This window comes from Anoplopoma fimbria, chromosome 13 (genome assembly GCF_027596085.1).
Source record: "Anoplopoma fimbria isolate UVic2021 breed Golden Eagle Sablefish chromosome 13, Afim_UVic_2022, whole genome shotgun sequence".
Classification (NCBI taxonomy): domain Eukaryota; kingdom Metazoa; phylum Chordata; class Actinopteri; order Perciformes; family Anoplopomatidae; genus Anoplopoma; species Anoplopoma fimbria.
The window spans coordinates 27,766,265-27,780,342 of record NC_072461.1 but is presented as its reverse complement, the minus strand read 5'-3'; the positions used below and the strand labels follow the sequence as shown (position 1 = coordinate 27,780,342).

General features: G+C 39.8%; 1 protein-coding gene across 1 annotated transcript in view; it reads left to right on the top strand.

Moving 5' to 3' along the window:
• The window catches only part of prdm6 (PR domain containing 6), a 74,965-nt gene that overhangs the window by 49,399 nt on the left and 11,488 nt on the right, over positions 1-14,078 (top strand). The window contains exons 6-7 of the mRNA XM_054610914.1: positions 2,666-2,790; positions 11,803-12,196. Coding sequence (XP_054466889.1) covers positions 2,666-2,790; positions 11,803-12,196 — 519 coding nt within the window. The remainder of the gene's footprint in view (positions 1-2,665; positions 2,791-11,802; positions 12,197-14,078) is intronic.

Here is a 14,078-nt window from a genome sequence, read left to right as displayed (position 1 = left end):
TTAAACACATACATTTGTTTTAAACACATACAAGCCGCTGCATGTTTGTGGACCCCTCTCTCTCTCCTTTTATCCTGGGAGGTCATTGGGTATGTTTGATTTATAGCCTCCTAGCTGTGTTTTCACATGGTTCCAGCACCACCCCACCCCTCTCCTGGTGTGGAAAGAATTAATAAAACACACGCACACACTCTGACACACAGATCCTCAGCAGGCTGAGTTTGACTGTTTGGCTGAACTAACTGCTCTCCTCTAACATTTCAGATCTTTATCTTTTCTTTCACTCACTTTAATAACTGGGGAAATGCATGATTCCACAATTATGTGAGTTTATGCCGGTATCAAATTTTGCTTCTGATGTTTAATTGGTAGGTATCCCACAAAATTGAACGTATGATATGTGAATAGAGAAGTCAATGTTGCATACTTTAGTCATGCAAATGACGTAGTTATTTTAACCCAAACGACAATCTTTTCCTAAACCTAACTAAGTATTTCACCATCTTTTGCTAAACCTAACTAACTTGTTCTGTTGCCTTAGCCCAACGGGTTTCCTGTGAAGATGGAAGTTTATTTTGAAAAGGCCATATGCATGTAACGATTGGAAATTGACACGTGTTCTGGATTTTAGTCGGAAAACGCTATTTATAAACGTTATTTTGGGGGGATATCATACAAACCCTTTTTTGAGGATCTGTTGCACATCCAATAACTGAACATAAGCATGATCAGCATTATGAGACTGCAGATCAGCTGCATGTCTTTGACTAAGAGGTGGAGACAGGACAAAAGGTATTTTCTGTCTATTTGTCTTTATCTCTTTTTAGTTATTTACCCTCCTTAGACTCTCTTCCTTGCTCTTTATCCCCCCCCCATCCCTTCAGAGTCACTTTGACAGAAGTTGTGTAGTTTGTCACTGTGGTGGATTATCTACCTGCAGAGAAATTAAATGAAACAATCGTCAACCTTGAAGGAAGGAAATCAGTCTAAAAATGAATAGTTGAATAGCTGGTTTTGAAAATGGTCGGCAGGGATCTAGAATCAATATTGTTTTAAGTTAATAGGCTAAAATGTTAATAATCACCAGTATGGTTGTTTATCTTTGTGTATTTCTTCACATTTGATTTTAACATTCTGAAAATGAGCTTTAAATTGCATCAAGAGGCGTTTTTGTGAAGTCACGTCAAATGTAATTATTTGTACGTTTCTCATGTGAGGAAACTCAGTGTGGATTTGAATTAGCTGGACATTGAAGAGCAGTTGTGGTTTTTCATTTCTTTTCACTCTAAGTGGTCGCCTCAAAGCGTAGTTAGTCTTCTGGCTCGAAGACCCTTTGGCAGTAAAAACATGGGAGTCGTGTGGGAGATGAACCTGTGACCTCTCCGTCTGACACCCTGCCACTAAAGAAACACGTGGGAACTGTTTTCATAATAGTTTGTGCTGGATATGGAATCGTGGTTTGTAAGCGTGGACTTTGCTCACGTTGTTAGAATGATGTTTTTGGGTGGAGGCGGTGTTGTTTTAGCGTCGGTGTGACCCAGGAACCAGTCAGCTCACTGGCTGCGTGTTTGAACAACATCGGGGCCATTAGCTGCTCCCAAACAGAGTGAGAGACACCAGATATTTCCCATAAATCATTTGGGTTTGGTCAGATGGGAAATCGAGCCGTTATCAGATGGGGGAAACATTTACAAAATCAGACCTGGACAGAGTCACGGACTCGGGTCTATTACTCAGCCGTTTAAGTATGATGATGTTGTCAGACAGACGGTTTGTTCAACACTCAATCAAATGAGTTGTCCAAACACCTTAAAGCCAGATAGACATGAGTTATGCTACATTCATGGTCCCCAGAGGAGAAACTGTTTTCTTTTCTCTAGGGCCGCCAACGGGTCAAAATGTCATTTTACAGACAAGAAAATGACCAAAATCTAAGTTTTAAGATGCTGCAGGTGCTGCTGCTGAACTTTAATGTGACATACTCTTCATATCATTATGAAAGTAATATATCTAATATCTGCTATTAGACACAATCTAGTATTGGCAACAGTTCTTCAGGGCTCAACCATAAAGATTGCCGAATTCAGGGCTCATAAATACGGTGAGAACAAACACATATTTTCCTGATGATGGCGCTTGTTTCCTTCTCTTCTCTGTTGAGAGTTTAATTTGATTACTTTGAGTTTATTGTTCAGATTAATCAGATTTATATTTATTTAAGTGTTTATTACTTTGAGTTGGATGTTCAGTAATCCAGTATTATTCATTTATGAATAATAACTTTAAGTTGGATGTTTGGTTCAATAGTTATCCAGTGTGTTCAGCCTGTAATAGAGTCAGAGATTGTTCATTCAGATTGATGAATTGTTTTTGTTTTTTTGCAGGCTGCGGACAATTTATCGGTTTTCCTGCTCCAAACTATTATTTTGAAGTTGAAACTCGACTTTGAATGTATTTTTTGAATAAGTAAAGGAAGCATTTTCCAGTTAAAACACGGTGTTAAGTTCCTTTTTCTTATATTATGTTTTTCTTCTTGTTGTTCTTCACACTGAACTGATTTCACGATATTTGAGTCAGATTATTATCAGGATGCTGCACGTTAATGTCTCATAATCACAACAGTGAGGCTCTTTTCTGATGAAGCTCCTCTGTGTTGTCATTGCAGGTCCTGTATCTTCTACAGAGCGTGCATGGATATCCCCAGAGGAACAGAGCTGCTGGTTTGGTACAACGACTCCTACACTTCCTTCTTCGGCATCCCGCTGCAGTGCGTCGCTCAGGACGAAAACTGTGAGTGAACACTGCTCACCTTTAAGACGTTATGAACTTTGTATCTTTGTCTCTCTGTGTCTCCTCTACTGGACGTTGGTTTGATGAACATCTGTTTCAAAACAGTGGAAATAATCATTGACCTTTAGGGGTTTACGCCACACACGACTGGACACTTACTGTAACAAGACATTTCTAAATCACAAGTTTGATTCCCAGAGCAGATAACTGCTGTTTACACACATCTGTCTGATATTTACACTGAGGAGAAAGTGATATGTTCAGGTTCCTCATGAAGAAGCTGATAGAATGTAAATGTGACTAAAACCTCCCGGCTCTGCGACCGCTCCGTCTGCAAGAAAAAAATGTCTTTCTTTAGTTTTCTTTGGATTATGCTTTAATTTGATTACAGACATTATTTAAACTCTGGAAGAAAAGCTTTTGGCTCGCCACAAAAACAACGCAGTGAAAGCAAGTTTCTTTTTTTTTCTTTTACAAACTTGCTGCTGTCTGATTCATTTGTCTGAAAAACTGAGCCAGTCAAAACAAGACTGGAAGACGTCTTCTATTCCTCTTCATGAGGCAACACCAGCGTTTCCCATCAAAACTTTTCATCATCTTCTTCCTCTGCAAACAACAAAAATACACATTTATGAATCTTATCTTTTATCCAGGAATCTTAACCTCAACATCTTTCTGCTGATTTCATGAAAACCTCATGACCAAAATCTGGTGATGTTCATGTTTATGCAAAATAAAATCAATCTAAAACATATTCATGTGATTTTAATTTGATTTATAAATATAAACTCTTAATAATAGTTCTTATTTATTTTCTGTCAGAAAATAGTAGTTCTTTGACAAAACAATCATTTATTTTATAACCTGTAAAAACTCATGCATGCAAGCTGCTTCATGTTTCATTCAGATGTTGGGCAAAACATTTTATATAATTCATTTTTTCTCATTAATCAGACTTAAATTTCCTTTGTTTGTCAAAAAAACATGAACATGATGCACAGAGTCAGGTTGTTTGTTAAAGTCCTCTCAAAGTCGACTTTCGTTGAAATGTTTTTGACAAACCGGGATGTGACGTTTATGTCCTCGTGAAAAAAAAGGAATATTTTGTGTCTTCGTCTCTGTCGCTCGTCCTTCCATCCTCTCTCTGTTTCTCTGTCACTAATTTATTTTTGTTGTCTCCTCCAGTTTTCTGCTCACTCAGCTTATTTACAGCTTTTCTATTCAAACTGTGTTTTTTCTGTGGGTTTGACAGACCGAGGGGGGAAAAAAACAAACTTTCACATTTCATTTTTGTTTTCTTACAAAAGAAAACCATGAAGAGTTTTAATCTGTGGAATCTAAATTGGAATGAATTTAATTAGGAGGTCGTCTTTCACAGAGTCGCTGTTTAAACGAGATCCTGCTGATTGCAAATTAGAGACGTTTGGCCACAAAGCGGTTTGTTTTACAGATGGAACGACTCTCTTACATGACATCGCTCATGACAGGACCGTGGCAGCTTCTACACAAACACACGCACACACACACACACACACACTAGTATTACTATATTTAAAAAAATATATAATCTTTTCAACCGCGTTAGCTGAGTGGCTCGTCATGTCAGCCCAAAGTCAAATATCTTGACATGAAATCTAATACAGACGGTTCATGGTCCTCAGAGGATAAATCCTATAACTGTGGTTTACTTCTGACTGCTTATCGAGGGCCTCCATAAGGTCAAAATCAGTCCGTGATGGGATACCCTTACAATTCCGTTGTTTCCTTGTTTGTTTGTGGTGAAACTTTTCAGTACTTGAGTTTTCTTTGACAGCTAAAATACCAAAATATGGATGACTGAGAATACTTATATGTCCCAAACATAATCAGTGTTTTATATCACATGGCCTGCAGATTAGAGTTTATATTAAGGTTTTTAGTGCAGCGGTTCACGTTGCCGCTAGCGTTTGAACTCCACGCTAACCTGCCTGCAAAGCTCTGTCAAGGCTGTGCTGCAGCGGCACAGAGCCGGTCGAGCATCGCCAACGCTTCCCTCCAATCAATCAGACCTCGGCCACGTGGTTTTGGAAATTAAAAGTTTTTCGCCCGCTGATATCCAAACACGCTTCTCTTTCTGTCTTTTTTCCATATTACTCTGTTAGCTAATGCTATCCACTTACAACTTTTAAATACCCCAGAGTCATGAAACATTTAAAACCGTTTTATAGAAGAGAAGAGATATTTCATCAGGAAATACTTTGATTACTTTGATTCTTTAACACATATTTGACAAATAACAAGAGATAAGTGAACGATCAACAGAGGAACACAGGATTCAAAATGTGAAAGTGTCTTTGTCTTGTGACTTGGTCTTTGATAACACCACATTCCAACACTAAATAGCCTTAAAAATATGGTCTCTGACCATGTGAAGACATGTGGTCTTATACGCTGCACCAACACACACCCTGGCAGAGGGAAAACTAAGAATATGAGGATTCTCTTTTGTTCCAGCCTGCAGTGAACAAAGTTTGTTCACATTCAAATTAGCTGAAATTAGATTATGCTTCTTTTGTGCGTAAACTGAAGGACAGCAGCTCTGCTCTGAATTAAAGACTGTTTGCTGCTAACTGCATTTGGGTTTTCCGTGGCATCGTTATCTGCTGTGCCCACAAAGGGCGAGTGTGACGTCAAAACTGTGCTCTGGAGACAGCAGGGCTGTGTCTTTGTGTCCTCGGTGGAACAGACAATTAAAGTTTTAACATTTACTGGTGCAGAGAGCACCGACGGAGCACATTCAGACTGGGACCTGGCCAGTACAGCCACAGCTCCCTGTAGCTCTGTATCTGCTAATGAATCTGGCAAAAATACCAAATCTTAAAGTAAAACTCTTTTGTTGACAAATCAAGATAAAGATCATTCTTAAAACAAAACAAAAATAGCAGAAAATGTAAATCTGGCATGAGAGGAAAAAAATAAGAAAATTCAAAGATTTGTGTTAAACATATATTTTTACACCAATTATGTCAATTTAGTGAAATGTATTTCATTTCAATTCAAAATACTTTATTCTTTTATATAAACACCATCATGTTGCTGAACGACTGCAGCCTCTAATGACCTCAACCTCTCTGACTAGTAATTAATAGTATTAATAATGTATATTATAATCTTCTAGAGATCTTCATTCTAGGTTAAGGCTCTTTAATTGCAGAAGAGTCTGTTTTACAATAAAAAATATATATTATGAAAGGAAAATCAGGTGAAGAATGCCTTTATGTTTGAACTATATTTATTTATTGACCTTTAAAAACTAAAACAAACAAAAAAAGCTATTAATTTAAAAAGGGAACCAACTCTAGTACACAAAATGACAATAAGGAGGCAGAGAAAATACTTCTGTTTTCACTTCATTTAGATTTAAGTCGAATGTGATGAAACTCAGAAAACTGATACAAGTCTGGATTCAAAACATGAAGATAATTAACAGAAATTCTATCCGGAATCAGCCTGAATTAAAACGTCATCAAGTTGCCAGAAAGTGACAGTTAGGGTTCGTTCAAGTACATTAAAATATACACACACAATAGACACACACACACAACCAAAGCACATGATCACTCTCTTACACACACACACACACACACACACACACACACACACACACACACACACACACACACACACACACACACACACACACACACACACACACACACACACACACACATCAAAGACAAACACACACCCTGTGGTTGTTTACTCATGCACGTTCCATCCAATCACAGCCTGTCGGCTTGACGCTCCGCAGCTCGGCTGCCATCTAACAACAACAACATGTGCACCGACGAAGAGGAGAAATCTCTCCACGTCTTTGTCTTTCTCCTCGTCCTCTTTTTATTTCATCTTCTACCCCTTTTGTGAGGCATGGAGGAGAAAAGAGAAAGTAGAGGAGAGGATGGAAGAGGGGATAGAAAGATAGAAAAAGAGATTCAAAGATAAGTGTGAAGGAAAAGTAGAGGAGAGGAAGAGTATGATAAAATAGAAGGAGAAGGAGGAAGAGCTCAGTACAGGAGGAAGAAGAGAGGAAAAATATGTGTGAGGGAAGGAGAGAAGGAAGTGAGGAACCTCTGCAGTGAACTCCTCTGTGCTTCATACGTGACATATTGTTATTACCATGATTATAATTGCCTCTATTGATTTCATAAGACTTTATTATCTCTGGTAACTTATCCTTATTGATTACTAACAAAGCTCTGGCATCATAATCTGAACTGTACTTCATACCAGTAAAGAGAGGAAGACAAAGAGACACTTAAATGCACAAACAGTCAAACTTCCTCCCATTAACTCGGTTACATTTTATTGACGTCAATATAATAATATATATATATATATATATATATATATATATATATATAGATATGTGTATAAATGTAAATGCCACGCTGAATGTATCTGCTAACACAGTCTGATGTCTCATAGAGCTCCAGTTGTCACCATCAACACACACACTGTAGTTTATTCTCACTTAATCCAACAAACAAATACTCACTACAGCACCAAATGTGGATTAATCCGCTGCTGAAAATAGTCCCTAATAAATATAAACTAATAAATTAATAAAACCAACAGTTACCAGCTGTTTAAGGAAATAACTAAAAAAAATGTTTTACCAGTATTTGCTTCAGTAACGGTGTAAGCAAATATCAATACACTTGAGTATAGTGATATTTTTTGTGATACTTTATCAATTCTCAAAAACACAGATTGATTTAAATGAAAAGTTTACATTCAAAGATTCATGGCGAACAGTGCCAACAAGCTGTTACAGGGGCTGTGCTAATTGGAATAAATCCAGGCTTACATAAAACAATATTCAGTACACGATATCATTTTCTCAGCACATTAATAAGGATACTTACCAAAGTGATCGTGATTTGTAGATCAGTTTAGTTTATTTGCTGTGGAGCTGTTTGACTATATTCTGCATGTTGATGAATATAATGCTCATTCTGTCAAACTGAAAGACCAAGAAAGAGATATAAACTGATAAATACAAAAACAGGATGGGAGTGGCCGTCATATGGTTCTCATAATAAAGTAGAGAAGGAGATCAAAACTAGGCTTAAACTAACAGATGAACAGTAAGAATAACACAGAAACAGAAATTCTCTCCTCCTTTAGGGTTGAAAAGTTGCTTTTCAAACTTTGCACTCTGCTCTTTGGTCGGTTTGTATTCGCGTCACACCCCTCCGGTACAGAACACACCCCTTTATGAAGAAAGAAAACACAGACTCTGCAATGTTGCAAACCACATCTGCATAATTCTCCCATTTGGATGATGCATTTCATGCGCAGCCCAAACCGTATTGACCTGCGTTTTTTTGTATATGAGATGTTTGTTGCAAAATGAATTAAGTGTTGGCGAGCGGCGCGTAACGCGGCCGTCGATAACGCCGTCGGGCAACTTACAAATGGTGTAATTATCTCCTCATAAGGTTATTAGAGGATCAATGGAGCCTGGTGGCCCGATGACAGAGGTGAGCTGATGAAGGATGGAGAACGGTTATGATGGTCCGACTGCAGACGGGCAGCAGAGCAGAAACACTTCTGCTGTCGGTACTTTAGAAGTAACGGAGAGAGATGTCCTCGTGATAAACGTCCTCGTTCTGTCTCTTTGTCTTTGCCTTTACTCTGACATTCACATCGACTCCGGCTCACTACAGCTTGAGACTCACATCATGGCAGAGAGAACACAAAGATCCAAAGTGAGGCTACGTGTTCCTCCAGCAGACGCTGAGAACTCTCCTTGTCTCAAACTCAATCAAACCCTCACAACAGCAGCAGTTTATCTCAACATCTGGACAACGAGCAGAACATCGATTAGTTAACGTTAGCGATGCCATACCGAGTTTGATCAGAAGAACTGGATAATCAATGAAATATAATCACTTAGATAATTGTTAAGATGAGAATGTATTTTAATGATTTTGGAACTTCTTGTATTGCTGTTTGTTTCCATACAAGAATAATGAAGCAATATCTGTTCCCTCCTTAATTAGTCGTCTTTTTTCTCACAATATAATCAAAAAGAGCCGATAAAAATCAATAATGAATCTACCTGATAAGCAGTATCAATAAGAGTACTAGTATTTAACAATCCGAACGATACCCATCCCTAGAAGGAAAATGTACTCAAAGACGTGGTGGACTGGGAAATACTGAGTAGTTTTCCATACTGACCCCCACAAGTCTTCTTATCTAAAAGATTAAATACACTACTATTACAAAGTTAGTAATCTCCTCACACAAAGCTTGATTGTGTGAGTCGGATGTCAGAGAGGATGTCTTTTATCTTCTAGAAAGTATTTTCACTAGTATACGTCCTTTAGCTGAGTAGACGGAGAAGAGAACTCTGTTCAATGGTTCAACTGAAAGAGACAAAGTTCCTCTGAACAACAGCGGAATAACATTGGTCAAAGAAACAGGAAGCTTAGATTTAAACAAGAACAGCTTCCTGTTTCAGTGTCAATAGTTTCACAATAAAAGCAACCTACAACAAGCTGGATTACACTTTAGAAAAAGCTCTTCTTCAGACTTCACAACAGAAACAGAAGGTTAGTCGAGGGTTAGCACGGCTGGAATATCAGCTGAACTAATCACAGTTCAGACCTCTTCAATCAGAGAGACTAAATCAATATTTACAGAGAATAATGATTTAGCGTCACTGACGCTTTTCTGGACTGGAAAACAAATTCAACATCCAACTTCAACAGTATTCTCCCTGTAATGCAACACTATGGGGACGTCCAATAAATGGAAGTTTGAATAATGTCTCTCTTCTTCTTTTGGGGTCAAAACTATTTCAAATGAATTATACTGTCTTATCTCTGTTAAAATAAGACGTTTCAACCGTAGTGTAGGTCATTCTTTATTGCCTTATGTCTGGTTCATTTTGGGAAATAACAGCACTTGGTTTAGGTTTGGGAAAAATAATGGGCAACATTCACTGTTGGTTTAAGATGAGACTTGACTTATGTGTCTGCTGTCAGAGAGAGGAAGTCAGACGATTCTACTTTCTGCCAGTTGATCATGCCAAAAAACGAATTCCCCCAAGGGGACAAATAAAGTATATTGTTTTTATAATGACGTTTGCCAGAGAAACCAGTTATGGGGGATAAAAAAGTAAAACCATCCACAGTTAAAGTAAGACAAGCCCTCTAAATGTCATTTCAAACATAATGAAGGGTTATGGAGTCCAGGTCCGTCAGTTGGTCGGACCACGGAACAAGAACACAGCTGAACTCTGGGTCAAGTGAGGACAGCTGGCATCAGCTGGTTCGCCCAAAATCTAATTTACACACTTTAATATAATATCTTTTTCTTGTTAATGTCATTGTTCTTGACCAGTAACACTTTTGAATCCCAAATATATCCATCTTATCTGCCTCTTACATTTATCTTGCTTCCAAGTTCAGTTTTTTTGTTTGTTAGAAAGCACTTATCAAAACAGACGCAAAGTTCATTGTAAAATAAATAAAATTATGAGCACATGAAACACAAAAACAAAACCTTAAGAATACACAAAGGACAAGAGCACAATGACTAAAACAACATCTGAAATAACATAAAAATGAGTTTAATTCAGGACGCTTTCACTCAATCCTCGTTTGCGTCATTTTAACTGAACCGAACGTACTTTAATGTGGTAATGGTAGTAAGAATACCAGTTGTTCTAGTAGAAGCAGCAGTAACAGTTGTAGCACTTGTAGAGGGTGTTGCGTAGTATTTGTAGATACAGTATTTGAGTATACTAGAACTTAAGTATTAATGACAGTAATGGGACTAGTAGTAATAACAGTATTATTATTGCTATTGTTTTAGTAGCCTGTGTTTGCATAGTGTTAGTAGTAGTAGTAATACTAATAGGAGTAGCAGAACCGTTCACAGTGGAAGTGGCATTAGTACCTGTAGTAGTAGTAGTACCTGGAATTGCTCATCATGTGGTAACCCCACCAGGAACAGGCAGGCAGCCATAGTTTGAGAACCGTTTCTGTGGTGAGAGGAGGAACAGTGTGTCTGTAACTGTACTAACGAACAGACTCCAAACAGACTAACTAGACCCATAATTCCATTCACTGGAAGCAGGAGCTGCAGTGTGCCCTGGGCTAGCCAGGCGGATCTGGCCTCAGTTAGGACTATGTGGCGGGCTCTCTGTTTCCATCACAACAGCAAGAAATCTGAATTTGCTTTTATTCACCAAGCGCAGCACACAGATGAGACTGTCCTGCTGACAGATAAAAGTTTTGAGTATATATTTGTTTTAGTGTGCCGACACTCAGCAGGCCAAGTTAGTCTAGCTGGCCTTCTCCCCAGCCAAGTCCTCCAGCTCCTCCTGGGCATCCTGAGACTCGCCAAAGCCAAGTCAGATATGCACTATTTTGTGGATCTGCCTCAATGCAATGGATCCCCCCCAAGTTGGATGTGTTCAGAATCCGTCTAGAGGCGGGGGTCCTGTGTAAAGGCTGAACCTCATCGACAGACTCCCTTCAGCATAATCGCTGATTCTACAGAGTTCCTTCTAAATATCTTGTCTTTAAAGTAGACCCCCTACAAGGGAAGCACATTTTATTGTTTTGCCTCTAAAGTCATGAACAACAGCTCATTATGATAGATGAGGCTTTTGGTGGAGCCCAAACAAGCCTGGGATGGCAGGTGAACCAAAATAATTGCGTCCTGTTTTTGTTCTTTTCCACTCTAATGAATGAAAACATCATATGTTCAGAAAAAGGTTACAAGAACTAAGGAATACAGTAGTCACAGCTGTAAGAGAGTCTAATTGAACACAGGTGAAATTCTTACTTAGCAAGTTAGTGGTAAGTATAGATTTTGTTTTTAATATCCAAAAACGTTCAGTTGTAAACAGTTTAGGAAAACACTGTGTTTTTGTTTTTCCTTACTTTAGGGGACTTTTATTGTGAAAGTCTTTCTCAAAAACGTTTCTGTCTTTTATGTTTTCTTGGTCTCCAGTAAATGTCCCAAACACAGTCATAGAAGCGATGACCAGGCAGGAGTCCCTTCAATCCTTCAGCAAGAACGGCAAACCCTCCTCCTCCTCCTCCTCCTCCTCATCTTCCTCCTCCTCCACCCCCTCCACCGCCCTCATGCGCTCCATGGTCTTCCCCCACTCCCCCTGCCCCAGGAACTTCTCCCTCATGGACAAGGTCGGGATCGGGGTTCAGTCGGACATCAGTTACGGCCAGCTGGGGTCAAAGAACCAGCGGATCCTGGCGAGCCCGACCTCCACCAGCCAGCTCAGCAGCGACTTCAGCGACTGGCACCTGTGGAAGTGCGGCCAGTGCTTCAAGACCTTCACCCAGAGGATCCTGCTGCAGATGCACGTCTGTCCGCAGAACCCAGACAGGTAAGGGAGCATCTACTGAGAGTCCATTTTCAATTCAGCCCAAAATCACAAATCACAAATTTGCCTCAGAGGGCTTTACAGTCTGAACATCATCGAATCAGAAAATGAAAAACTCCCCAAGTGGATAAACCAACTACGTAGAATATCACAATTTACCACAACGTTCTTTATTTCCTTACTGATACTCGTATGTTGACAGATTTCCATAAAATATGGTCTTCCTGATGTTTTCCATCCATCTGTTCACATAACAATCAATGCAATATGGAGAATAAGCTGTAGGGGTTCGACTGGTACACTGAAGAAGATGAATCTTTCCAGTGTGAGGTTGAGAATGACCCCTCTTGCTTTCCATCTACGCTTCTAAAAACTACAATGTATCTTAACATCTTAAAGGACTTTGTTTCAGTTAGTTGCATGTTCTCCCCATGTTAGCAGTGCTTTCTCTGGGTTCTCTGTCTTCTTCCCACAGTCCAAAGATATGCATTATGTTCATTTGTGAGGGTGAGTGGTTGTCCGTCCGGCAATCTGTCAAGGTCGTACCGCTCCTTTAACGCCATGTCAGCTGGGACTGGCTCCAGCCCTCCTCGCGGCCCTGAATGGGGTTAGCGGTTACAGATAATGGATGGATTGATGGATATTGCAGCCCTGAGATTTTGTATTTGCAACTGTAGAGCGCCTTTACAGCCTTCCGACCACTCAAGGTGCTTTAACACAACATGTGATCATTCTCCCATTCACACGCAACCACACACTGATAGTAGGGGCTACCAGGTAATGGCTCACCTGCCTATCAGTACTAAACTAATTCACATTCACACCCGTTCACAGAGCCATCTAGAACAATTTGGGGTTCTGGGTTTTGCCCAAAGAAACTTCGACATGCGGACTGGAGGAGCCGGGGATCGAACCACAGACCCGCTGCACCTCTGAGTATATTTACTCAGATATAGCATATTTAGAATCAAGACTCTGGATAGTTCCACGATGGTTTCCTGTAACTTCTGATGGCTTAAAAGAAAAGACAATCAGATTTTCCCGTTCCTTTCCTGATGAGTATGGAAACAAACATAACCCTTTAACAACATCAGTGTTTGTACGTCTGTAATTTAGCTCTAGGAACACTTGTATTTGCTATAACGTGGTGAACATGACACAGCATTCAAGTTTTAAAAACCTGTTGTTGCAGTTCTCCAGAGGAAGCCGGCAAACCAGACATTTAGTTTAATAATTTATTACTCTGGTTGTCTCATCATCACACCATTTGTGTGTGACAGAAAGTGGGAGTCTGTGGATGAGAGTGAGGAGAGTGTAAAAGTGTCTGAGTGTGTATAACATCTGCCAACTTAATTATAAACAGCGTGGAGGGAGGAAGAGGAGCCGTGATGTGTGTGTTTGTGTTTGTGCATCGGGGGGGGACGGAGGATGTATTGGAAATTTTTTGCTTAGCTTTATTTTTTTCGCGGGGGAGAGTCGGAGCGGCATATAAATCAACGCTGTGCGTCAGTGAGAAATACCTCGCCTTACGGTGACGGGGCCAGGAAAACAGATGCCACTTATTCAATAAACTAATACTCATAGGGAAGAAAAATGTGGGCTGGATGTGGAGGGGGGGGAGGGAGGGTCGATGTGGAGCTGCCTGTCAATAGGAAGGTTTTATGGGACAGAGGAGCAGATAGAATTCAGCTGAACAAGCCAAACTGGCCCGAGTCCTGGAGCTCCAAGGCCCCATATCGCCTCACACTCATGTGGACTGGGGCTACACCAGTACCCCCATCACAGCGTCAGTCTGCCCAAAGGCCTGCCCCCGAATTCAATCTCACCTCCAGTAGCCATGATCTACTCTAGGGCTTCAGCCTGAATGTTAATGATTCTAATAATC